This window comes from Podarcis filfolensis (assembly GCF_964270895.1).
Source record: "Podarcis filfolensis genome assembly, chromosome: 5".
Classification (NCBI taxonomy): Eukaryota; Metazoa; Chordata; class Lepidosauria; order Squamata; family Lacertidae; genus Podarcis; species Podarcis filfolensis.
Genome location: NC_139608.1, coordinates 90,229,906 through 90,255,292, shown reverse-complemented (window position 1 = coordinate 90,255,292; position 25,387 = coordinate 90,229,906). Strand labels below are relative to the sequence as shown.

The following is a 25,387-nucleotide window of genomic DNA, read 5'->3' as shown; positions in this document are numbered from 1 at the left end:
TCTTGAAACCCCGCTAGCGTTGTTTGGACATCACATATACTTTTCAGATGTTCAACAAATTTTCCCCAGTCCTCGATGAACTTTTGGTCTCGAACATATCTGATTTTCCCAGTTAGTTTATCCAGTTCTGCATAGTCTGTTAATTTCATTCTCCATTCTTCTATCGTCGGTATTTCCTCTTGTTTCCATTTCTGGGCCAGTATTTTAAGAACTTCATGGTTGAACCATGAAATTCAACCAAGGGGAAGCGAGGAAGTCATTTAACAATGTTAATAAGTGCAATTTTTAATAAGGTTACGATTTATGTTTGTTTGTTTTATGTGTTTGTTTGTTTATAATGTTGTGAAAACCAATAATTTTCTTTAAAAAAGAAAAAGAAAAAAGAGAGTATATAGGATATCGCTCCTGCGCGCGCTGAGGGAGCCTTTCCCGTCCGGCGGAGGAAGGCGGGCGAGGCCCTCCCGCCGCCTCAGCGCCCCCGACGGGCTTCGTTCCCTGAGGAAGATGCCGGCCCGGCGGCGGAGGCGGAAGGCGCGCCGCGGCCTCTCCGGCCGTCAGTAGGCGGGCGCGAGGCGGCGTGCGCCCGCCCCCTTCCCCGCCCCGCTCCGCCTCGCTGTGGTCGGCGGCGGCCAGGCAGGAAGAGGCGGCGGCGGCGGCGGCGACAAGGCCCGGCTGAGGCGAGGAAGCGGAGCCAGCGAGCGAGCGAGTGAGTAGCTGGGAGAGAGCGGGCTGGCGGCTGGGCCTACCTGCCTGGGGGAGGCGCTCCCTCGCGCCCATGGGTGCCTTTCTGAGGGGAGAGAGGGAGACAGAGAGGCGCCTCCTCACCGGGCACAGGCTGCCACCGTCGCCTCCGGTCTCACAAGGCCTCACTGGGCTTGGAGCGGGGTGGGGGGCCTTCCTTCTTCCTCCCCCCACCCGCCCCTCCTTTTTGGGCCTGCTCCCCTTTGCTCAAAGTGGGGGGGAGGCAAAGAAACTTGGGGGCCCCTAAGGGAGGTTGTGTGGTTGCGTGCTTTTTGTGTGTGTTTAAAGGCGGCCCTGGGATCCTCAGATGAAGGGGTGTGTGTGTGTGTCCCCCAATAAAATATTTGAGGGGGAAGTTTGAGGGGAATTCCCATTCAAATGGGGGTTGTGTGTGTACCATGGGGCTTCCCTGGGGCCCCCAATATTTTATTCAAGTTGGGCACCCCCCTGGGTGATATAGAATACAGCAATGATCATCATGGAAGTTGGCATAGAATAATGGTGATAATTGGCACCCCTGGAATAATGATGGTGCTGATGCTGCACCTTTTGTTGGGCCCAGTGTGCACGAAATGCAGATTACAGCATGCTTGTTTTATTATGCATCTGACTTGTCTCCCCGAAAATTACCCCAGATTACCTTGTTCCTCCCTCCTTCTCCCCCTTCTTGTTTTCACAACATCCCTGCGAAGTGGACCGAGAGGTGCTGAGTGGCCAGGCGGGAGCCGGTGTGGCGTAATGGTTTAGAGAGTGTTGGACTGTGACCTGGGAGACCAGGGTTTGAATCTGCACCTGGACATAGAATCGTAGAGTTGAGAGGGACCAATTTATCCATCTAATCACTACAAACGCATGAATGTTCAGAGGGGTGGGAAATGGTATGAGTGAGGCCACAAGATGCAAGTACTGTATGTGCGCTGAGCTCAGAAGGCATAGACATGTTGCAAACCATTTGTTTTTCTTGTGTGTCATGGCTTTTTGGTTCTGTTCGCAGCTCCAGTTTATGCTTTATCTATCTGTGTCTTCCAAATGAGAATTACGCTTCATGTTTTTGACAGTGAGGTTATGCTCCACAAGAAAACTTTTCGTTCTTTAAGATGCTAAAAGGTTGCTATCTAGTGGGCTCCAGTGACATGCTAATAAGGAGTGGGAGTCTTGGAGTAAACCTATCCTGTATGGGCTTATGTAAATTATACTAATTATACTTAAGGCCCACTATCCGAACGCTTAGTATACAAAAAAAATCACTTATCAAAATACAAGGAAGTAGTACTCTTAATCTTGCTATGCACATCGCAGATTCAAATATCTAAACAGCCAGATCTGTGTGTAGTACTGTTAAACAAATAAGCCTCTTTAAACAAGGCTTACTTTTTGCAACAGCCTTTTCATCAGAAACCATGGTGAAGAGGGGAGGAAGGATGAGAGACTGGACAAATAAGATAACATTTTTTCCTTCCTTGTTGCCTTTTGCAAGGTTTCAGAGGGTTTTCCCAGGGTTGTTATTGTTTTTGTCATTTTGGGATCAAAGTTCCTTGGTCGGGAACACATTAGAAATTTTCCTATAGGAATCAGTAGAAATAGTTGACCATTTATGTGACCGCTTGCCTGACAAAAGGTTTCCCGGGAACACATTTTATTCGGATAGCAGGACCTGCCAGTAGACCAATCCTATGCAGGTTTATACAGATATAACCCACTGTGTTTAATGGAGATTACAGTGGTACCTCGGGTTAGACGCTTCAGGTTACAGACTCCACTAACCTAAAAATAGTACCTCAGGTTAAGAACTTTGCTTCAGGATGAGAACAGAAATTGCATGGCGGCGGCAGCGGGAGGCCCCATTAGCTAAAGTGGTGCTTCAGGTTAAGAACAGTTTCAGGTTAAGAACGGACCTCCAGAACGAATTAAGTTCTTAACCCGAGGTACCACTGTACTGTACTCCCAAATAAGTGTGGTTAGGATTGTAGCATTACATCATTTGAAGATTGGCATGTTTTCATTTGTCAGAATTTGTTACTTTTCTTACTAAGCACTTCTGAATTGACTTTTCAAGGCTTCAGGTTCTTTCATGCCAAATCTTCTTCATAACTGGTTACTTATCCATGAGAAAGTTTATAGGATTATGCTGAGTTGACATGCTGTAAATAGAAGATGGAAAAAGATTTGTGGTTATTGATTGATCTCTGAAGTTCATGCTGAATTTCAGTGTCACACAATGCAAAGCATTAATATGGGTTTTCCCAAGTACTTTCTAATCTTAATCTTTGCAACCCTCTCTCCTCATTGTTAGGATTCAGCCATTTGCCCCAAACCATCACCAGGTGTGTTGAATAGCTGTGCTCCACATTTTATTAAGTTTATGCATTAATCAGCCTTAAAACTTTCCCAAGGTTGTATTTCCTAAATAACATAGTTTCTCTATGATGGAAAATAAATATGCAGTCACTTGATTGGCCCAGCTCAACCCTTACTCCATTTTTACACCTATGAAAGCAGTTCAATCCAAATTTCTGAGAGCTGTTCTTCAGGTACCCTGTGGCATGACGAACATCACCCAGTGTCTGGAGGCTGGCCTCTAGAAAGCTGAAGCCAGGGCTTGGCTTGCTATTTTCAATTTTTGGCTGAAGCTAACCTTACATCCAACTGGCTTAGTAGCCCCACAAACCATTCAGTTTGCTGTTCATAAAACTTCTGAACTCTAGCTATACAGATTTTCCTTGGGCTCTGCCATTTCTCTGGAATAGGAGAGGGCTAGAGTGGCTCTAAAGCAATGTTTTGCAGATGTTGAACATCAGCATCATCTAGGTTCAACCTCCAACCACACACTAATTGATGGAGCACTCTAATTCAGTAAACCAGCTAACTGTCTTTCTGCACTCTTGGTCCAAAAGCACTGCAGAGACTTCACACTGGTGCACCTAAATGCTACTGGAGGGAAGATATTTAGAAATATAAAGAACATGCAGCACTTAGAGGGCTTGAAACAGTCTTCTTTTGCAGGACCCCAAACCCACCTGCCCTCCCTAGTCCCCTATAGACCAGACAAAAGGGAGAAGAAAGGCAGACTAGGTCACATAGTGCCCCTGAGATAAGCTTAAAGGCAAATTATTAACCCTGCTCTTCTGATGAAAATAGAGCCAGGACCGGGAGGGACTATTGACTTTATTAATCTTTATTATTAAGAAATCAAAGCAAGAAGCACATAGAACACCTTATCCAGATGTGTATAATAGAGTGAAAAGAATAAAGAAAATAGAAATAGCATATAAAAAAGTAAAATTGGAATGAATATTATTGAAAGTTGTAGTCATAACATGTACTCCAAAGAGGAAAAGTACAAAACGTCTTGAGGTCAGTTCCTGGCTGTGATTGCTTGTTGCAGCATAGTACTTGGCCACACTGAGAGTGATAGATTCATTTTGATCTGAGAGAAGTAGGAGGAGGGTGGATGGCAGTTAACGGATTGAGGTTGAATCCTGATAAGACAGAAGTACTGTTTCTGGGAGGCAGGGGGCAGGTAGGTCCTGAATGGGGTAACTGTGTCCCTAAAGGACCAGGTACTCAACCTTGGGGTCATTTTGGACTCATAGCTGTCCATAGGGGTGCAGGTCAATTCTGTGTCCAGAGTGGCTGTCTTCCAGCTCCATCTGGTACGCCAACCAAGACAGTACCTGCTTGCGCACTGTTTCACCAGAGTGGTACATCTCCCACTTGGACTACTGCAGTGTGCTGTACATGGGGCTACCTTTGAAGGTGACTTGGAAACTGCAGCTGCCAGTCTGGTGACTGGAAGCGGCCGCTGGGACCATATAGTGCCAGTCCTAAAAGACCTGCATTGGCTACCAATATATTCCTGAGCACAATTCAACGTGTTGATGTTGACCTTTAAAGCCCTTAATGGCTTTCACCCTGAAGGAGCATCTCTGCCCACATCGTTCAGCCTAAACACTAAGGGCCAGCTCCAAGGGTCTTCTGACGGTTCCCTCACTGTGAGAAGTTAAGTTACAGGGAACCATGCAGAGTCACACCCGCCCTGTGGAACACCCTCCTGTTCAGATGTTAAAGAGATAAATAATGATATGATCTTCTGTAGACATCTGAAGGCAGCACTGTATTGGGATGCTTTTAATGTGTGATGTTCTGCTGGTTGTTGTTGTTGTGTTTCTGTATACCCTGTTGGAAGCCAACCCAAGTGGCTGGGGCAACCCAGTCAGATGGGCAGGGTATGATGATGATGAATATGATCTGATTGTCCTGGCTTACGGGTTTTTTTTAAAAAAAGATTTTATGCAGTTCTTGGTAAAAGGAGAACATGAGTCACCATCTTGACCTTTTCACAGGGGCACTTGTGTTCATGGTAGGTGCTGCACATGTTCCTTATTTTTATTTTGAATTAAGAAAAGATGCAAATGGATCATCACTCCCAGCAACTGGAGTTCTGCCTGGCAGAGAGCCAGTGAACTTACTGTGAGACATTTCTGCTCCTCCTTAGTCCCCTGCAGAAGGACTTGGGGACCACATCTTCTAGTTCTTACCTGGGTCAGCAGCTTGCTTGCAGAGAAGTCTACCCTCCTGGGGGCTGTTGCTGCAAATAGGTTGTCTTTACAGAGGAATTAAAGGCAAGAAGAGGCTGCTGGGGAAAGGACAGATCACTCTTGCCAGATATCTGAAATGATCTGTAGAGGTCTTTCGAAATTAGGCTGAGGGCTGCCTTTGACTCTAGGTCTGCAGGGTGCCCACCCCAGGACAGGGGGAAAGGCTGTTGTATAAGACTTTCTAGTTGGAAGGAAAAGCTAGATTTGGCTGATTTCTATTTTTAATATTGTTTAGTCTCCAACCAGGTAGGATCAGAAAATAGGTGTTGGTTGCATTCAGTGTTTTTCTAAACACCCTCCTCCCATTTCTGTATCCTGTAACTGGCTTCTGGGTGCAATTCCCTTTTTGTGTGTCTGGGCTGAGGCCTTGAAAGAGATGTCTTATATGGTCCTGTGTCATCCTTTAGAAGAACTCCAGATGCAGATGAAGCCTGCTGTTTTCCTACCCCCGGCCCTCTCTTCTGCTTACAGTCACTGCAGAGAAGTGACAGTAGCTGGGGAACAAGTGTGGCACACTTAGAGCTGTGGTTCCCTGGACGAGACCTTGTCATTTGTAACTGTCATCTGCTGCCTGGTTTTCCTATCCGCTGATTTTTAGAGGTGGAGGATGCCAGGAGACTCATGTAGTCATACTTGGAGAAGCTTTCAATGAAAGCGATGGCTACTTTGTTTTAATGTCTAAATTAATGACTGATAACTTCCTGGATGGAAAAATGGGACACAAATATTACAAATAAATAAAAATGTCAGTCCTGTCTCCCCTACAAATGCCATTGTGAGGTTCCTTGCCCACATTTTTTGTATAACAAAAGGTAGAAACATACACTTTTGCCTTTAAAAAACAGCAAAAGTTGAAGATCAAGGCCAAGCATTCATACTATCCAGTGCAAACGCTGCAGTATTTTCACTGTTGGTTTTTTTTTTCATTGCAGGGCATTTGTTGCTTGCTGTTCCAGACGATTAATTCCCATGACCAGTAAGGCAGCACAACGGGACCACCCACGAACAAGGGTTGGGTTTCTGCATACCCAGGTGACTCCACAAATATGTAGAAAAAAAACTGGATTTAAAGGCAAGGTGGGGGAACCCCAACACTGAAAGAATGAGAGAGTTGTGTGTACTGTCATGGAAACATACAGGACAGAGAAGTTGGGATTGTGAGGGTGCATGATATCAAGTACGAATCCCCAACCAAGAATCCTTCAGGCCAGGAGTTAGGAATCCCTGACTTATCAGGCATCGGAATCCCAGACATTGCTCCCCACGATGGAAGGCAATAGAGCTAGTGAAACAATTACAGAGTGTTGAAAATGGCTATCTACCCTGCTTTTGGTTCTTAGGGTCTCTGCCCCATTTGCAGTTTAAAGGAGACAATTTGTGCTTTTCCTCTTATCCTTTCTCCATTCCCAATCAATAACTTCCACCAAGCAATCTTTAAGCTACAAAAGGTGCATACTGGCCGTAGCTTAAAGAGACTTGGAGGAAGTGGCAGAAACAAGGCTCAAGCGTGTGAACTTTTAGGGACACACTCCACGAATCTATAGTAAAGGTTTGGGTAAGAAAAATATTGCCACTGAAAGTTTCCCCTTTGGGACTGCTCAGACAACAACCAGAAATTATAATCTCCTGATTGTATACCGTGACAGCTCTTGTTTGGGGCTTGCTGAGTCCAGAATGGAAAATGATGTAGTGATACAGGACTCAGGATGGAGATACAGTTAAATGCTGTGGGTTACCACATGTTTGTTCCTGGGCTGTTGCCAGTCCCTCTCTTCCTGCCCCCGTTTTAATTTTTTTTTAATTAACTAAAGTATAAATATTATTGATAGACCTCCTATCTCTTAAATTCTGGAAAAGTAAGAGAATGCCAGGAGGGAGGGAAGCAAGCATGCAGGTGGCAAAATAAGGGTGGGACAGTATTAGTCTCTCTGCCCCCTCACTTAAAAAAAATAGCAAAATGGCATCCCACTTTACGCTGACATTCTGTGCTATTTATTCATGTTTCATGCTAAAAAGAAAAGAAAGAGGCCTAGTGCTTTTCATTTGAAATGCTGTTAAGAAGGCATGGCTAAAATGTGTTTCACTGAAAATTAATCCTCAGCTGTGAAAGGTCATCCTTTATTAATCTGCCTGCCAAGAACAACCTAGGGTGCTGCCTTTGAACTATACATCTCTTAATTGCGTGACTCAGTACCTCAGAACCATCTTTCACAAGCGGGTGAAGCTTTCTTACTCAAAGGCATCTCACCCACTATTATCTATTCCCAGTTAACAGCAGCTCATCAGGGTCTTGGACACAGAGAGGCCTTTCCTTGCCTCATACATTCTGGTATCCCTCTAATGAAAGATGTATGGAATTGTACCTGGGACCTTTTGCAGGAAAAGCATTGTGATCCCTAAAGGAGAAGTTTTATTCTTCTTTCTACCAACAAGGAGCTGAGCTGAGCTGATGTTGGAGGGAATGCAGTCTTACTAGAAAATTGTTTCTGTAAGGTTGTTGATGTCATGAGCCCCACAGCAGTGTTGGGAATTGGGATTGAGTTGGCAGACTCCGAAGCAGGAGGAGGAAGAAAGATGGGGAATGTAGGCACTCTGGGTTGGATGAAGTATCTCCCCCTTCCACTCTGACTTTGGAACGAGGAGAAGGTATGCCAGCTCTCCCCTCCAACCTTCCTGTGGAGCAGAGAGACCCAGTGGAGAATGGGAGAGGCTTTGATCAGTCAGGGGCAGAAACTGAACTCATTCAAGAGGCTAGACAGGAGGGCACTGCTTTGTCACCTGGAACCAGGTGACGCCTTCACAAATGGGAACAATCCCACCGAAGGAGTGCACACTTGCAATCTCAACATTCCCAGAAGGCAAGAGAGTCTTACGAGTGAGTGTGCCTTATTTTAACAGGGAAAGTTGCTGGGACATCTTTGCCATTTCCATCCGGTTCTGAAATTTTTATCCTGCTCCAGAACTCCTGTATCCTGTATCTTGACTCTTGAGTCTGTGTCTGCTTTCCAGCCCACGACATTAAATTGGACCTCTTTCTTCCTTAAAAGCAAGAGCATCTGTCTGTATTGAGCAGGTGATGAGATAGTTGGGATGGCTGTGGCCAAAAATGCAGAAAAGTTTTCAAACTTTGACACACACACACATTTATATTTATTTATTTATATGCCTAGGCATGTAACACTTTCCTTGTGTTTGCAGGTTCATGTCTTTTAGATTAAAGTGTTCGACTAACGGCGTCATGAGCAGAAGCAAACGCGAAAACAACTTCTATAGTGTAGAGATTGGAGATTCTACTTTCACTGTACTCAAACGATACCAGAATTTAAAACCTATTGGTTCGGGTGCGCAAGGCATAGTATGGTAAGGCTTTTCCTTTTTTAAAAAATAGCTCAGTGATGAAATCTCATTTTGTTTAAAATGCGAACATGAGCAAAACTGATTGACGTGCTACTTGAATGCTAGATAGTACTGGTTGCTAGAGAACCATTGCTTTTGTATATATAGTGCCCCAGTGCTTTTATTGTAGCGCAAGGTGAAAAGAGGGAATAGAACCAGATACAATGACATCAGGTCACGTAAAGGTCAAGTGTAACTAGGAAGTAGGTGTGGCAAGTACAGAACTGGGAGAATAGCAGTTGTATGCACACTCCTGTCCATGAGAACAGCAGCAAAACTCCGCCTCAAACCAATGAAATATCACACCTCATAAAATGTGAGAATAAGTCTCCTGATTGAAAATAACCGCAGAGGGCTATTTTTTTCGGGGAATGGATTGATTAGCCATTTCCCTTCCTGGCATTTTGCCTCTTCTAAATCACCCTCTGTCTTGCTTTTCTGCAAGCATGAGGGGGAAAAATACAGGGACTTTGTATCTTGTCCCTTATGGGTTGGAAAGCAAGCAGGAGAGAATGATTTTGAGAAGATAAAATGTCAGAAAGGAAAAGCGTTAAGCAGCCCAGTTGCTTTTCTTCACTTGACCAGTGGTTGTGGACAGTTCTGGGCCCCTTGGACGAACCAGTGTATTGAACACTCGGTGACATCACCACCTCCACTGTCTACAGCAGGGGTGGAGAACCTTTTCAGCCCAGCAGGTTGGAGCCTGAGGTTCACCACCAATGGCAAATCACCTCATATCACCATAGAATCATAGATGACATCTATGTTCTTCGTAGAAGCTTTACTATGAGCTGTACAATCTGTGAGCAAGCCTTTCGCTTCAGCAATTATTTTTTCCACAAACATTTCACAGTATCGGAATGTTTAAGCTGTTTTGATTCTTATTCAAATCAGAATATCTATAAATACTGCAAACCTCTTTCAGATCCTTGACTGATTGTGTTTCACGGATAGGTCTTGACTCCCGTCTCCCAGTCTTGTCAATTTTTATACAAATATGGTTATGACAGTTCACTTTTATTTACAGTGCAGCCTACGATGCTATCCTTGAAAGAAATGTAGCAATCAAGAAGCTAAGTCGGCCATTTCAGAACCAAACCCATGCCAAACGAGCCTACAGAGAGCTTGTCCTCATGAAGTGCGTAAACCACAAAAACGTAAGTACATTTGTTCATCGTTTAAAGGGTCAGACTAGATGTGAGATCATTCTTACTCATGCATTTGCCACATTTATGTGTAAAGATGGATAAGCTGATCCTGTTTCTTTCACTATCATTAACCTTTTGTTGTAAAAATTAGCATCCCATTCTCCTCTTTAATGCTTAAATAGGACAAACATCACGTCTAATTTGGCATAGCAAGAAAATAGCAAATAGGATACAGGACGGTTTAATTTGCTAGAAATGGATTATATTTTATTATGTTGATTTATACTATACTATCTTGATGATACTATACTGAATTGATGGGTTTTGGACACCAGCAATTTGGTATCTGTAAAATATTTATGTACTTCTTTTCGGCTAAACCTCACAAAGCGTTTGACATAAAAAGACGAAAACAAGCGCAAATTAAAACTATATAGCAAAACAACAAAGATAAGCTACAAGGAAAAATACCGTATTTTTTGCTCCATAACACTCACTTTTTGCCTCCTAGAAAGTAAGGGGAAATGTCTGTGCATGTTATGGAGTGAATGCCTACGGATGGCGGGGGGATCTGCTGCAGTCGTGAGCAGAGGATCCATGGTTCCCCTTCCTTCTCTCCTCTGTGGCTCGCTTTGCTCGCTTTGAAACAGCAAAGCGGGAGAAGAGCCACTGAGTGGGGAAAAGAGAGGGACAGAGAGCCTGGTTACAAAGCATGGATCCACATGGATCCTCAGGATTTTTGCCTTGGGCTACCCCAAACTCACCGTCAGATCACATGTCTGTGGCCACAGCATGAACCACAAAAATCATACATCCACTGTTTCGTTTAGAATATTTTTTTCTTGTTTTCCTCCTCTAAAAACCGTGCGTGTTATGGTCGGATGTGTGTTATAGAGCGAAAAATACGGTAATACTTTCCCCCATGCTCCATTTATTTATTTATTTATTTCCACCCATCCTACCCTACCCATGCAAAGCTACAATTGCATAAGCAAATTAAGTGTAAGATGAGAGTTACCTGTATACAGTGCAGCTAGTTGGGCTTGTCTTTGAGGTTATAGGTGAAAATGTGCGAGAGCTTCAGTCAAGTTCTGATTTGATCAAATGCTATGTTTTCTTGCGTGTTTCTTTTTTGCATTTATTACTTAACTCACGTAGAGACAAACAGACTGTTTGCGGGCCTTCATTGTGACTTGTTTCTTTCCCATAGATAATTGGCCTATTGAATGTCTTTACCCCACAGAAATCACTGGAAGAATTTCAAGATGTGTAAGTATAACTTTTTTGTAAAACTTGTTCGGCGAGTACATTACGAGCGCACAATTGATTGTATGACCTAAGTTGCTGCTCTCGTCTGATTTTACGTTTTGATGTTCTTCAAAAGTTACATAGTGATGGAGCTCATGGATGCAAATCTGTGCCAAGTGATTCAAATGGAGCTCGACCATGAACGAATGTCCTATCTCCTCTATCAAATGCTGTGCGGCATTAAGCATCTTCACTCAGCTGGAATTATACATAGGGTTAGTGAGATTATTGCCGTTGTTTTCACATTCCTGTTTGGGGAGTATTTTTCTTTGCTGTTAAGCCAAGGAAGATTGCTGTTCACTTGAAATGAAACTGCCATGGTGGCTATGTTTTAAACCAACTGCAGTTTCAAAACAGCCTTCAAATGCAGACCTATGTACAACACATTATAGTAGTCAACCCTATATCTTACTACAAGATAAGCAGATGAAAGGCACTCTCTAACAGAGAGGCCACCTGTCTTGTCATACCTCCAGATTACAAATTTAATCCTCTAGGGCAGGGGTGGGGAACTTGTAGTCTTCTAGATGTTGTTGGATTCCAACTCCCATTGTCCCCAGGCAGCATGAGACTTCTGGCTGAAAACACCCCCTCCCCACACTTGTATCATAATTACCAGTTTGTTTTTTATCTTCTACCGGGGACTTTTATGCTTGGCTTAGAATAATCTCTCTCTCTCTCTCTCTCTCTCTCTCTCTCTCTCTCTCTCTCTCTCTTTCTTGAAAGGATTTGAAACCTAGCAATATAGTAGTAAAATCTGACTGCACGCTGAAGATTCTTGACTTTGGATTAGCTAGAACAGCAGGAACCAGCTTTATGATGACACCTTATGTTGTGACTCGTTACTACAGAGCACCAGAAGTCATCCTAGGGATGGGATACAAAGAAAATGGTCAGCAACTTTCATTTTGTCCCTTAACATAATGTGCTTTATATCTTCTGTCCCTACACCCTGCACGTTACATCTTACATTTTTCTCAGCTGCTGAAACTTATTTTTTAAAATAACACCATGACCTAAGTATGCTAAATGTTTAATCCCACTATGTTGTGTTGAAAGCATGTTAGGAAATACTGTTATACATTGAGGAAACATAGGATGTTTAGATAAAATATGCTCTTGGGGCAGTGTTTTATTCTATCTCCACAAATAACACTTTCCCACTCTATGCTAAGTCCCCCTTGATCTCATGTTTGACATGGAGGTTACAATTTTAAGCTCAGTTATCTAGAACTGATAATGGAAATGGATGTAAAACTTCATTCAAGCCACCACTCAGTTATCAGCTTTTATCCTGTAAAAGCTGCAGTGTGGTGGCTGCTGCTTGTAGCCTGAGATGGTGGCCAATCTCCCACCTTCTCTGGGGATTGGAGAGGCAGGTGGATTTCTGTTGCAAATTTACATTTACCAAAAACTTTCCCCACCACCTCCAAATAATGAAGGTGAATGAATAGGTAGGCTTTCCCAGAGAGATAAAGACAGATGAATGATCAGAAGCAGCAATTGCTCCTTGCATTTAGTACTTGCACAATCCTTCCTGCTGTGTGGCTATGAGAGAGGCGTAACTGTGGAGATGACAGCTGCTCCTTTCCTGCTATCCCTGTGGGCAGCACGGAAGGGAGAATTAGTCAAGCAATGGCTGTAAGATGCACCTGCCTCTGCTTCCAAGATCTCACTTGTCATCTTCCTCTGGGAAGCCGTACTGCTCATTCACACTCCTTTTTACACTCTCCTACTAGGAAGAGAGGGACACGGGTGGCGCTGTGGGTTAAACCACAGAACCTAGGGCTTGCCGATCAGAAGGTCAGTGGTTCGAATCCCCGCAACGGGGTGAGCTCCCGTTGTTCGGTCCCAGCTCCTGCCCACCTAGCAGTTCAAAAGCACGCCAGTGCAAGTAGATAAATAGGTACCGTTCTGGCGGGATGGTAAATGGCATTTCTGTGCGCTGCTCTGGTTCGCCAGAAGCGGCTTAGTCATGCTGGCCACATGACCCGGAAGCTGTACGCCGGCTCCCTCGGCCAGTAAAGCGAGATGAGCGCCGCAACCCCAGAGTCGGTCACGACTGGACCTAATGGTCAGGGGTCCCTTTACCTTTACCTTACTAAGAAGAGAGGAAACCATGTTTGCTGCTTTTATAGAGGTATCTACCATTTCTTCTTGCTTGTCCTCAGCTTCTCTCCGGGCAAGTGCCAGGGAGAGGATTGGGACACTAGAACATAGTAAGCTGCCTTATACTGAGCCAGGCCAGCTTTCTCACATCTGATGTCCTATGTGATCCCAGGTGTAGGGCAGGTCAAGATGTAGCTGCCAATGTACCACCAGGAGCTGTAAAGTGCACTTCTGATTGTGCACTGGCAAGGGAAAGCAGGCTTCAACTCTCCCACTCATCAGCGGATGGATGGTAGAGCCAAAGCCTGCTTCATCACCTGCGCTAACAAGTTCCCCAGAGCCACAATTCTCAGAGTGGCTTAACAACTAGTCCCATTTATTTATTTATTTAGGTAAAGGTAAAGGGACCCCTGACCATTAGGTCCAGTCGTGACCGACTCTGGGGTTGCGGCGCTCTCTCGCTTTACTGGCCGAGGGAGCCGGCGTACAGCTTCCGGGTCATGTGGCCAGCATGACTAAGCCGCTTCTGGCGAACCAGAGCAGCGCACGGAAACGCCGTTTACCTTCCCACTGGAGCGGTACCTATTTATCTACTTGCACTTTGACGTGCTTTCGAACTGCTAGGTTGGCAGGAGATTTATTTATTTACTTAGTGCTAAATAGATTTCTATACCGTCCTTCATCACAAGATATCAGGGCGGTTCACAAGATAAAAATACAAGGTAAAAGCACATATACATATCGTATTGGCACGAATATAAGCCACACCCAAATATAAGCCGCAGCTTTAAAACTGAAGACCCCCCCCCCCCCGAGTATAAGCCGCTCCATTCCTCACTACTCCTGGCTGCATACTCAGTGTGGGGGAAGCCGTGCTGCGTTGCTGGCGGCCTTTCCCCTTCCTTGCTTTCTCCCTTCCCGGCCTTGAGGGGAGAGGACAGGGGACTATGCATGGGGCGGGCGTTGCTTCGCCACGCTCCTGGCACTGTTTGTCCCGCACTCCTGGTTGCACACTGTAAGGTCACAAATATAAGCTGCACTTTAACTTTTCACGGTCAGAATTTGGGGGGAAAGTGTGGCTTATATTCAGGCCAATATGGTAGTTAAAATGAAAACAACAATAGTTAAGATGAAAACAAAAGGGAGTGAGGGGAATAGGGGTTTCCTAAGCACCTATAACTAACTGCGGCTCCTAGAATTACTTAGGGGAAGCCATGACTCTTTAGCCAGAGTGATTGAAATGTATTGCGTGAATGTGGTTTCTATCAAGGACCTCAGAACTCTACTTCTTTAAGAGGTTCTAATGAACAGGAGCAGGAAATTCCCTACTGGAAAAGGAAAAGCTAATTTGCCTTGAAGTTGACCACGTTGTCTATAACAATGTGATGTTTGTTTGTTTATTAAATCTCTATACCACACTTCATCTGAAATCACGAGGCAGTTTACAAAATAAAAACACATAAATACATACCATAATAGGAAACAAAAACAATACCCCGTTCTCTCTCACATAGATTGCTTAATTGGCCAAAGGCCTGGGAGAAGAGGGATGTTTATGCCTGGCACCTAAAGATAGGCGACAAAGAGCTTCCCACAAACAGGGAGCCAGTATAGATAAGGTCTGTTCTTGTGATTCTACCCTCCGAACCTCCCATGGAGGAGGCACAGGAAGAAGGACCAGAGATGGTGATTGCAGGGTCTGGGTTGGTTCATATGGGGAGAGGTATTGCAGTCCCGAGCTGTTTTAAGGCTTTATAGGTCAAAACCATCACTTTGGAATGGGCCTGGAAACTAATTGGCAGCCAGTGCAGTCAGGCCAAGAATGACGTTACATGCTCAAACCATCTTGCCCCGGTATTAGCACACCAGTCCACCATAGGAAGCTGTTTCAGGGAGCTCTGGTATAAATTAAGGGGTACTGTATTTTTTGCTCTATAAGACTCACTTTTTCCCTTCTAAAAAGTAAGGGGGAATGTGTGTGCGTCTTATGGAGCGAATGCAGGCTGCACAGCTATCCCAGAAGCCAGAACAGCAAGAGGGATTGCTGCTTTCACTGCGCAGCGATCCCTCTTGCTGTTCTGGCTTCTGAGATTCAGAATATTTTTTTCTTGTTTTCCTCCTCCAAAAACTAGGTGCGTCTTGTGGTCTGGTGCGTCTTATAGAGCAAAAAATACGGTACCTTGTGATAAGAAAGAATGCTGTGCTTGGAATTCAAAGGGGACACTTTTTGCATAGCAGCTGCCTTAGCTCCAGTGGCACAGCCTTGTTTGTGGCACATTCTTCCCAGAGAAGGCTCTCCATATAGATGCCACTCAACTTAACCTTGGATGATGGTGCTCCCGGAGAAGAGACTCCAGAGATGAACAAAGTACATAGGCAGGTTGTGGTGGGAGCAGATATCTGTTCAGGTACCTGTGTGAAAAGCACAACTACAAGTGTTTAGTTAGAAACTTGTACCCCACTTTGAATTGTGCTCAGAAATGGCCTGGAAGTTCTCTCGATACCCTCCAGGCAGTCCTGGTGGCTGTATTATGAGCTAATGGTAGTTTCCAAGCAGTCTTCAGAGGAGGCACATGTGTAGCACATTAGAGCACTCAACACTAGACGTTTATCAGAGCATGGATAATTGTGACCAGGCTGTCTCCATCCTGGAGAGATCCCAGCTGGTTTGCCATCCTAAACTGATAAAAGGCACTCTTTTGGCACAGAGGCTATCTGGGCCTTTGGTGACAAGGGTGCATCTAGGAGCCAGCCTTGATATTTTAGAGTGAGTGCAACCCATCTAGAACCAGTTGAACACAGTCTGAATAGATGAGCCACCTACCCCACTGATATTCTACCTTTTTGAGATTGATTAATTCTCATTACTAATTATGAACCTGTGTGTATTTTCCTCTGTCATTTCAGCCGTTTGTTAAGGAATTCGGCTATTGTTAATCTTTTCTTAATGAACAAGAATTTTTGTTTTTTTTAGCTTTCAAGTATTGGGGGTTTACTCTACTTCTGCTTAGCAAGTTGCATTGAAATGTAATGGGAGCTATGTAAGGACGCTATTCTCCTGTGACCATTATTGCTTCCATTGGGTCCCACTCAGAACACGTTTTGGACATATGGAGCTGTGTGTGTGTGTTCTAAAAATACGTTTACAGCTTGATCCCATGATTGCTTCTTCCTTTTTGGTGCTTTCTCTGCAGATAGTAAAATGCAGTCATGCCCTCCTGCTTCTTTAATTTTCAGTGACAATTTGCTTTGCTTCTTCTTTTTGTGCTACAAACATAGTGGATTTATGGTCTGTTGGGTGCATTATGGGAGAAATGGTTTGCCACAAAATCCTCTTTCCAGGAAGGGACTGTATCCTTGTACTGCTGCAGCATGTGAATTTTTGGGTAACTAATACCTTGTGACTCTCTTCCTCCTTTGCCCCCCCACAATATTCCTTGGAAAATGCTTATAACTCCCTCCACCCACCCCTAAAAGGCTCATAATTATTTCCTCTGGATAAGTATAAAAATTATTAGAATAAATTTGGTTCTATTGAGGCTGCATTTAGCAGTAGGAAATAGTCTCTGCTGGTATGATAGCAAGCACATCTTCACTTTTCTCATTCATTTTCATCCTGCACTGCTCTTTATTATCATTGGTTTTTTTTCCTTTTAAAGTCCTTTTTGCTTTTCTTTTAATCAGTTAATGTCATTGCATTTTGTTTTCAGTTGACATTTGGTCAGTGGGGTGCATCATGGGAGAAATGATCAAAGGTGGTGTATTATTTCCTGGTACAGACCGTATCCTTACTTTGGGCCTAGAACTGAATGATCAAAAGTCAAATGTATTCTAGCATTTTCCTTTCCAACATCAAATAATGCTGTCTCCAGCTGCCGAGGCTTTAAAATTCTATTGTTTCAAACATGTATACAGTTTGCTGTTTGCTCCAATTTAGAGCATAGGCCTACTTGCTTTGTAAACAAAGTGGTTTTTATATGCTCCAGAACAGTAAAAAGTTTTGTGGTTGATTAACAGTTCCACCAGCCGGAGGAACACCTTGTATGGTTGTGTCTTTGTGTGATTTGGGCTTGAACACAGAAGTGTTTCTAGTGGGCAGCATGTGCAAAATTAGTGAGATCTATTTAATATCCTTCTGCTTTTTTCCTCTGTAACTTCATTTTTTGCATTTTCTCCTTTCTATTGAGTACCCAAGCGTATTGCCTTAATTGTTTATGTTTAGCTTTGTGTCCTAACAGAGCTAGTTATTTAATATTCTGTTAATCTTCATTTGTGTGTGGACACCTTCATTAGTGCTACTGCTATTTAGTAGTGTTAACAGGTTGGGGCAGTAGGAGCACCTGCTCTGGATACCACTTGGAGAGTAGCATGAGATGGGTATCACTTACACAATGATTGACCCTTGGATAAGTGTTTGTTTCCCTGGTTTTTCCTCTCTCTCTGGTCCTTTAACATTCTTCTTAGCAATCATTTCTGACTCTTATAACGTATTTTGCTACAAGTGATTCCCTGACTGATGCAGAACTGTTCTTGGCTTAGATTGAGGTATGGGGAGAAGACTGATTGGTTTACTGGGTTTGATGGGACAAAAGCACCACACCCTGTACTGTCAATCTTCTTGATATTCCCTCATTGTGATTAATAGGGCAACGGGTGTTTTGGATGACACTTTCTCAAGTGATGATCACAGGTTTCCCCAAATTACCAGACATTCAAAACGGAGAGATACAGAAGTCATGGGAGAGTTCAACTACCCTGATATCTGTTGGAACTCAAACTCTGCCAGCAATGTAAGGTCCAGCAAATTCCCCAGTTGCCTGACTGACAATTTCATTTCCCAGAAGGTTGAAGACACAACAGGGGGATCATCTATCTTGGTCCTGGTCCTCACCAACAGGGAGGAGGTAAACTGATCAATGGGAACCTTGGGAGGAAGTGATCACGTCCTCTTGGGTTTCACTATACAGAGGCAACGTAAAGCTGAGGGTGGTCAAACATGCACTCTGGACTTTAAGAAGGCTGATTTCGAAAAGCTTAAGGAACTAGTGGGTGAGATCCCATGGTCAGAAATAGTCAAAGAGAAGGGATGGGAGTTTTTTAAAGGTGACATATTGACAGCACAAATGCAGACGATTCCAACAAGAAAGAATAGTGAGAGGCACCTAAAGAAACCGGTGTGGCTGCACAAGGAACTTACAGATGAGCTGAGATTTAAGAAGGGCATGCATAAGAAATTGAAGGGAAATCATGAAGGAGTATACCTGAGTAACCTACAGCTGCAGGGAGATGGTGCAAGAAAAGTTACTTATCTATAAATACAAGGATGGTTTCTTTGGCTATGCTCAAAGCAAGAGGAGGATATATTATAGCCATCTTCAAATATCTAAAGGGCTATCACATGGAAGATGAAGCAAGCTTGCTTTCTCTGGCTCCAGAGAGCAGGACCCAAACCAATGGATTCTAGTTACAAGAAAGGAGGTTCCAACTAAACAGGAAGAACTTTCTGACAGTAAGAGCTGTTTGATAGTGGAACAGCCTCGCTTAGGAGGTGGTGGACTCTCCTTCATTGGAGGTTTCTAAGTACAAGTTGGATGGCCATCTGTCATGGATGCTATAAACGAGATTCCTGCATAGAAGGGGGTTGGACTAGATGACTCTCAGGATGCCTTCCAACTCTACAATTCTATGATTCTGTGAAATATTGAATTCCTAAGAGTACTTCTTGGCTCAGGACCAGAAGATCAGCAGACATACATACACATATACAGAGAGTAAAGTTAATAAGCTATCTTCACATAGGTGTTCCCTATATGCTAAATGGTTTGCTTCTGGGTTTGTATGGTGTGGTAGACGATTTTGAAATTTGATATTGAATCTTCGGTTGTGATGTCTTATTTTGTTGATTAGGCTACTGATTGGAGAACTCAGATTAGTTCAACTGGATCAATTATATGTGAGCTTTCATAGTTTTATTCTCAAGGTTTAAAAATCGTTAGTATGGTGAAAGAAAATAGTTTCAGTTAAACCTGTTGCCAGATTGTTTAGAAAGAAGTAATATTCAGGTATTTTCCCGTGTAGTTTTCCTGCTAAGTTTTCTAAACTCTCCAGAACAGTCTTGAACGTGGCAGTCCTAACAACAGAAGGGGAAACTCAGACTTTCAGTTGATTCAAATCCTTTCTGTTTTCTATACTGTTCTGAAAGCCTCTAAGTGGCATTTTGAAATGCATGAGATCCTGTGTGCCAGGTGAGACTAGCCCTTGTTGAGATCATAGCGAAAAGAGCAGTTATTTGATTTAGCCATCCTTGGTTCTCTAATAAGTTATTGTTGGCCATAGCTCTCCCATTTATTGTTGGTGTAGTTTTAACATGGCCTTTGTCCTGAACGCTACATAAACAATTTTCCTTAGCTGCTTCACCTCAGATATTGATCAATGGAATAAAGTTATTGAACAACTAGGAACGCCGTGCTCAGAATTCATGAAGAAGCTGCAGCCAACAGTGAGGACATACGTGGAGAATAGGCCTAAATATGCTGGTTATAGCTTTGAAAAGCTCTTCCCAGATGTCCTGTTTCCAGTTGATTCTGAACATAACAAACTGAAAGGTAAGAGTTTTGTGCAGTGCTTCACTTCGATTTCCACTGTGGCAGACACAAGCCCACATGCCTCTTTCCCTTTCCAGCTCAGATGGAGGAGTCAGAGGCTAGTTTTGGTTCTGTGCTTCCATCCAGCAAATGCAGAACCAAAACAAAGCCCAGCCTTCTTTCCGTCTTTGTGAAGCGGGTTGAGATAATCCTCGGTTCCAGGGTTGAGAAGATGCCTTGCATTTATCTTGCTCTCTAGAGGCTGGCTGACACATCGCCATGATGAAAGTAGTGAGCAAGACTGTAGAGCCTTGCTCATAAACTACATTGATAGTGAAGCAGCTAGTTTGGTTGTATCGCCAAATATGCTGTATAATAATAAGTTTGTTCCTTATTTTGCTTATGACTCTCACCCCAACCTTTCCCATGCTGCCTGAAATGTTTAAATATTACATCCTATGTTAAATGTTACTCCTGCAGCCAGTCAGGCAAGAGATTTGTTATCCAAAATGCTGGTGATCGATGCATCAAAAAGAATCTCAGTAGATGAAGCTCTACAGCACCCATACATCAATGTCTGGTATGACCCTTCAGAAGCAGAAGCAGTAAGTTTTATTTATTATTTAGAATCTGGATTCTTTTGCTGACAGGGACACCACCGATCATGGTGTCTGGTGCCGGAAGGTAGCCCAAAAGGCTGGTTGTCTGCTCTACAGCTTATAGTTTATTCTTTACATGATTGAATTGGAGGTTCAGAAGGTTCAGGATAAGCTGAGCCAAAATGGGAGGCATTGCAAAAAGCTTTGCCAGAATAGAAATCAACTCCCTTTTGAAGGAAAGTGGTCCTAAAACTACTTTATTCTGAGATGATCCCTAGGCTCTGTTTGCCATGGCACATAGCTAAATCTTCTCTTCTTTTTGTTTTTGAAGTCATTTTTTTTATTTTACAAAATACAGATACAGTCATACCTTGGGTTGTGAATGCTACGGGTTGCATGTTTTTGGGTTATAGACGCGCTGAACCCGGAAGTACCGGAACGGGTTACTTCTGGGTTTCGGCGCTCGTGCATGCGCAGAAACACCAAAACATGCTTTGCGTATGCGCAAAAGCGCCTAATCGCATCACATGTGTGCGCAGACGCGGCACTGGGTTGTGAACGTGCCTCCCGCACGGATCACATTTGCAACCCAAGGTTCCACTGTAAATGAAAAGTAAAAAAACAAACCATATCTATATAAAGAGATTCTCTGAATCTCAGAACTCCCTCCCCCCCCCCCCATCCCCTCTATGGGGTCTCACAGCACATAGCTAAATCTGACTGGCTGTGTAGCAGCCATCATTAAATTTTTTAAATTAAATATATTGGTCACTTTTTTTTTTGCTATGGCACCTCAAAGTGACTTATATTAAAAACAACAACACACACATGAAAACCGGGCAAAGAAATACATTAAAACACCCCACACACTATAGAAGGCCATAGATAGTTAGAAGCCAAATGCCCCACGTATAATGCATTGCGCAGATAGGGGCGCAGCTTGGGCCATCAGCCGACGCTGGTGGAAGGCACTCCGCACCACTGAGGTCACCTGAGTCTCAAGCGACAGCAATGGATGCAGAAGTACCCTTAAGCTATGTACCTGCTCCTTCAGAGGAAGTGTAACTCATGGGTAGGTAAACTAAGGCCCAATCGCCTTTTCAATCTGGCCCACGGACGGTTCGGGAATCAGTGTGTTTTTACATGAGTAGAATGTGTCCTGTTATTCAAAATGCATCTCTGGGTTATTTGTGGGCCTGCCTGGTGTTTTTACATGAGCAGAATGTGTGCTTTTATTTAAAATGCATTTCTGGGTTATTTGTGGGGCATAGGAATTCGTTCATTTCCCCCCCAAAATATAGTCCGGCCCACACAAGGTCTGAGGGACAGTGGACCTGCCCCCTGCTGAAAAAGTTTGCTTACCCCTGATCACTGCAACCCCTTCAAGAGCAGGCGACTCCCCCATCTGTCCAGTCTAGGGAACTGTCCATTAACAGTGCCTCAGTCGTAACTGGACTGAGTGTCAGCTTGCTGGCTCTCATCCAGTCCACTGCCAAGGCAAGATAGCGGCCCAGCACATCCACTGCCTCACCTGCCGATGTAAGGGAGAAATAGAGCTGTGTTTTGTTAGGATATTGCTCCAAAACTCCAGATGACCCCATTTAGCAGTTTCATGTCACGAAGCTAAGACTGCTTGCAAAAGAGGGAAAGGGAGATAAAATTTGGCTGCCAAATATCTGTGAAAAGGGTAGGATTAAGCCCTGGCAGGGGGGCCCTTCAAAATAACTTGAAGAGCATCTGGCTCAGCACTAGATTATAATTATTATTATTTTGCTTTTTTATGACTCCTACACATTATGTGCAAGGTTCAGAGTTTCCAAGTTATGCTGTAAGTGTAATTATATGAATCCTCATTTATTTTTATTTTTTTAGGGGGCAGGATTTTCATTTGTATTGTCGTTTTCACTTTGCTGATGTCCAACTCATGGACGTCTTACGCATCATGGGGCAGGTTGGCACTCGTAACTCCTAAGCATTTATTCTGCTGCATACAGCTAGTTGTAGCATTGGGATTATTTTCAAGAAGTGGATTGAGGATTTAGCACACTAATTAGCACTGCTGATTAGCAGCCTAAACATAGAGGGGACTCAGTGAATTTCAGAATCCTGCTGCATAGCAGGAAATCTAGGGAAATGCAAGTGGAATGCTGGGCATGTACAGTATTCCTACAAAGCAGTGTTGGTCAGCTTAGAGGCACAAGTGTAAGTTATGCCACTTCTTGTGGAAAAGGTCCATTTAAATTATCTATGTTTATGCATGTGATCGGGACGCGGGTGGCGCTGTGGGTTAAACCACAGAGCCTAGGACTTGCCGATCAAAAGGTCGGCAGTTTGAATCCCCATGATGGGGTGAGCTCCCGTTGCTCGGTCCCTGCTGCTGCCAACCTAGCAGTTCAAAAGCACTTCAAAGTGCAAGTAGATAAATAGGTACTGCTCTGGCGGGAAGGTAAACGGCGTTTCCGTGTGCTGCTCTGGTTGGCCAGAAGCGGCTTAGTCATGCTGGCCACATGACCTGGAAGCTGTATGCCGGCTCCCTCGGCCAATAAAGTGAGATGAGCGCTGCAACCCCAGAGTCGGTCACGACTGGACCTAATGGTCAGGGGTCCCTTTACCTTTACCTCTAGGCATGTGATCAACATTGGGCCCTTGTCACAATACCCTCCCCCAGTGACATAGCAGGAACAAAAATTCTACATAATAATAGGTCCTTGAAGAATTTCATGGCTGGTGTGTAATTCAAAATAATTAATAAATTGAGGGCCTGGGATCCTGGGATCAATACTGAAATTGAGAGTGTAAATTTATATTTGCTACCTTCTATTCAGTTTTCTGCCACATTTTTGTTTTCAGCCTCCTCCAAAGATACCAGACAAGCAGCTGGATGAAAGAGAGCACACAATAGAAGAATGGAAAGGTGAGGTTAATACTTTAAGTATTAATATTATTAGCAATGAAGCTTTTGCTGCACTGTTTTAAGATGCTAAAGTGTGGTGGGAACTGCGTTTGCCTCCACAAACTGTGTTGGGAATAACAGCCCCCAACAGCTTTCTAAATCAGCAGGATCCTGAACACTTGGCTTGGTTGGTGATTCTTTTTCTCAGCCTTTACTCCTGTAATTATTATTATTATTATTATTATTATTATTATTTACACCCCTCCCATCTGGCTGGGTTTTTCTAGCCACTCTGGGCAGCTCCCAACAGATGACTAAAAACAGAATAAAACATCAGTCATTAAAAACTTCCCTAAACAGGTATGCCTTCAGATGTCTTCTAAAAGTCAGATAGTTGTTTATTTCCTTGGCATCTGATGGGAGGGCGTTCCACAGGGTGGGCGCCACTACTGAGAAGGTAGAAGTTGTGCAAGCTTATTAATATATAGCTTATTGATATCTGCTGGATCAGGCCAAAGGTCCATCTGGTTCAACATCCTGTTTCCCACACTGGCCAACCAGAAGCCCACAAATAGGGCAATGACTCGCAGGAGTACTGTACTTAATGTTTAGTTATCACTTTGTGCTCACAGCTAGGTAAAATAGGAGATTGGTATCCATTATTTCAGTGCCTTCTTATGAAGGAAGTACAGAATCTAATCTGCTTGTAGCTGGCAAAGAACAATGAAGTGTGGGTATCATGAATCAGTTAATTAAAGTGGAGTGAAAGAATAGGATCCTGTGTAAGTATCATCATCTTTGCATGGCCAGGGAGGCAGTTAGTTGTATGGCTTAGAGTCATGCAGGAAAGGAGAGAACAAAGATCAGAGAGAAACTTGGAACAAAATGTGTGGGAATTAAGAGTTGTAAAAGGGGATTCTCTTTGAACTTTGATAAAGGCATTGCTTTTAAAATCCCTTGCATATTTTAAGAATTGGGTGTTATAGTATCCATTAACTAGCTTTTGATATATCCAAATGGGATCTGTAAAGGCACTATAATGGCCACCTCTCTTCAGGACTAATATCCATGCCTCTGTATTTTTCTTTCTAGAATACTAGCAGTGCAACTCTTGGAAAAGGCACCCATTGTGTATTTGATGTCTCTTCTTGGGTAGATTTTCTGTTTCTGATAGTGTTCTGAAGTTTTGCTAGTTTTGTGGTTGAAGAATCATTTGACGCAGAAGCATTTAAGGAAGCAAGCATTGCCTGCAGATATTGAGGAGTCGGGGTGGGTGTGGCCTTTTCAAAATGCTTTTTTATGTGCTCATCCTCAAGAAAACCCTGAAGCTGTTTGCTCAGTGAGTTGCTCAGTTTCTGCAAAGTGGAGCAGAACGGCGGTATTTCACGGGTGCATTGTTTGACTTGCCTAATGTACTACATTCTCTGCTTTCTGCTTGATCAACAGAGTTATGTTCAATAGAACATGTGATACTTGTTATATAGGAGTCTGTTTCTCTGGCTTGTTTGAAATACTGTATGGATAACACTATACCTGGTGATTTTCAGAGTTGATTTACAAGGAAGTTATGGACCTGGAGGAGAGAACCAAGAATGGCGTTATATGTGGACAACCGCCTCCTTTAGGTTGGTTTACAATAAAAGTGCTGTTGCTCTAGTTTATGCCACTTAGCCCTCTTCAGGTGTTTGTGCTGGAGCATGGAGAAGGAAGCGAGGACAGCCCTTCTGCATTCCCATCCACCTTCACTACTTGGAGAAGAACTGTCTGTACCAGGCAACTTGCTCTACAGTATTCATGTGCATTTTACACACATACCCAGTTACCCATTATTGCCATGATACAGTAAGTCATTTTAGGAAAAGGAAAGGTCGTGGCCGACTCTGAGCTTGCGGCACTCATCTCGTTTTATTGGCCGAGGGAGCTGGCGTACAGCTTCCGGGTCATGTGGCCAGCATGACTAAGCCGCTTCTGGCGAACCAGAGCAGCGCACGGAAACACCGTTTACCTTCCC

General features: G+C 43.7%; 1 protein-coding gene across 6 annotated transcripts in view; it reads left to right on the top strand.

Moving 5' to 3' along the window:
- The first annotated feature begins 476 nt into the window (after nt 1-476).
- MAPK8 (mitogen-activated protein kinase 8) overlaps nt 477-25,387 on the top strand; it is a 28,900-nt gene continuing 3,989 nt past the window's right edge. The window contains exons 1-12 of one of the 6 annotated variants that reach the window (XM_083615864.1): nt 477-710; nt 6,272-6,371; nt 8,538-8,699; nt 9,763-9,892; nt 11,094-11,152; nt 11,268-11,406; nt 11,918-12,083; nt 17,011-17,082; nt 19,723-19,905; nt 20,365-20,489; nt 23,334-23,397; nt 24,924-25,001. In XM_083615864.1, coding sequence (XP_083471990.1) covers nt 8,542-8,699; nt 9,763-9,892; nt 11,094-11,152; nt 11,268-11,406; nt 11,918-12,083; nt 17,011-17,082; nt 19,723-19,905; nt 20,365-20,489; nt 23,334-23,397; nt 24,924-25,001 — 1,174 coding nt within the window. In that variant the 5' untranslated portion in view covers nt 477-710; nt 6,272-6,371; nt 8,538-8,541. Of the gene's footprint in view, nt 711-6,271; nt 6,372-8,537; nt 8,700-9,762; nt 9,893-11,093; nt 11,153-11,267; nt 11,407-11,917; nt 12,084-16,579; nt 16,652-17,010; nt 17,083-19,722; nt 19,906-20,364; nt 20,490-23,333; nt 23,398-24,923; nt 25,002-25,387 lie in introns of all 6 variants that reach the window. The other 5 variants (XM_083615865.1, XM_083615863.1, XM_083615862.1 and 2 more) reach the window with 5 other exon arrangements.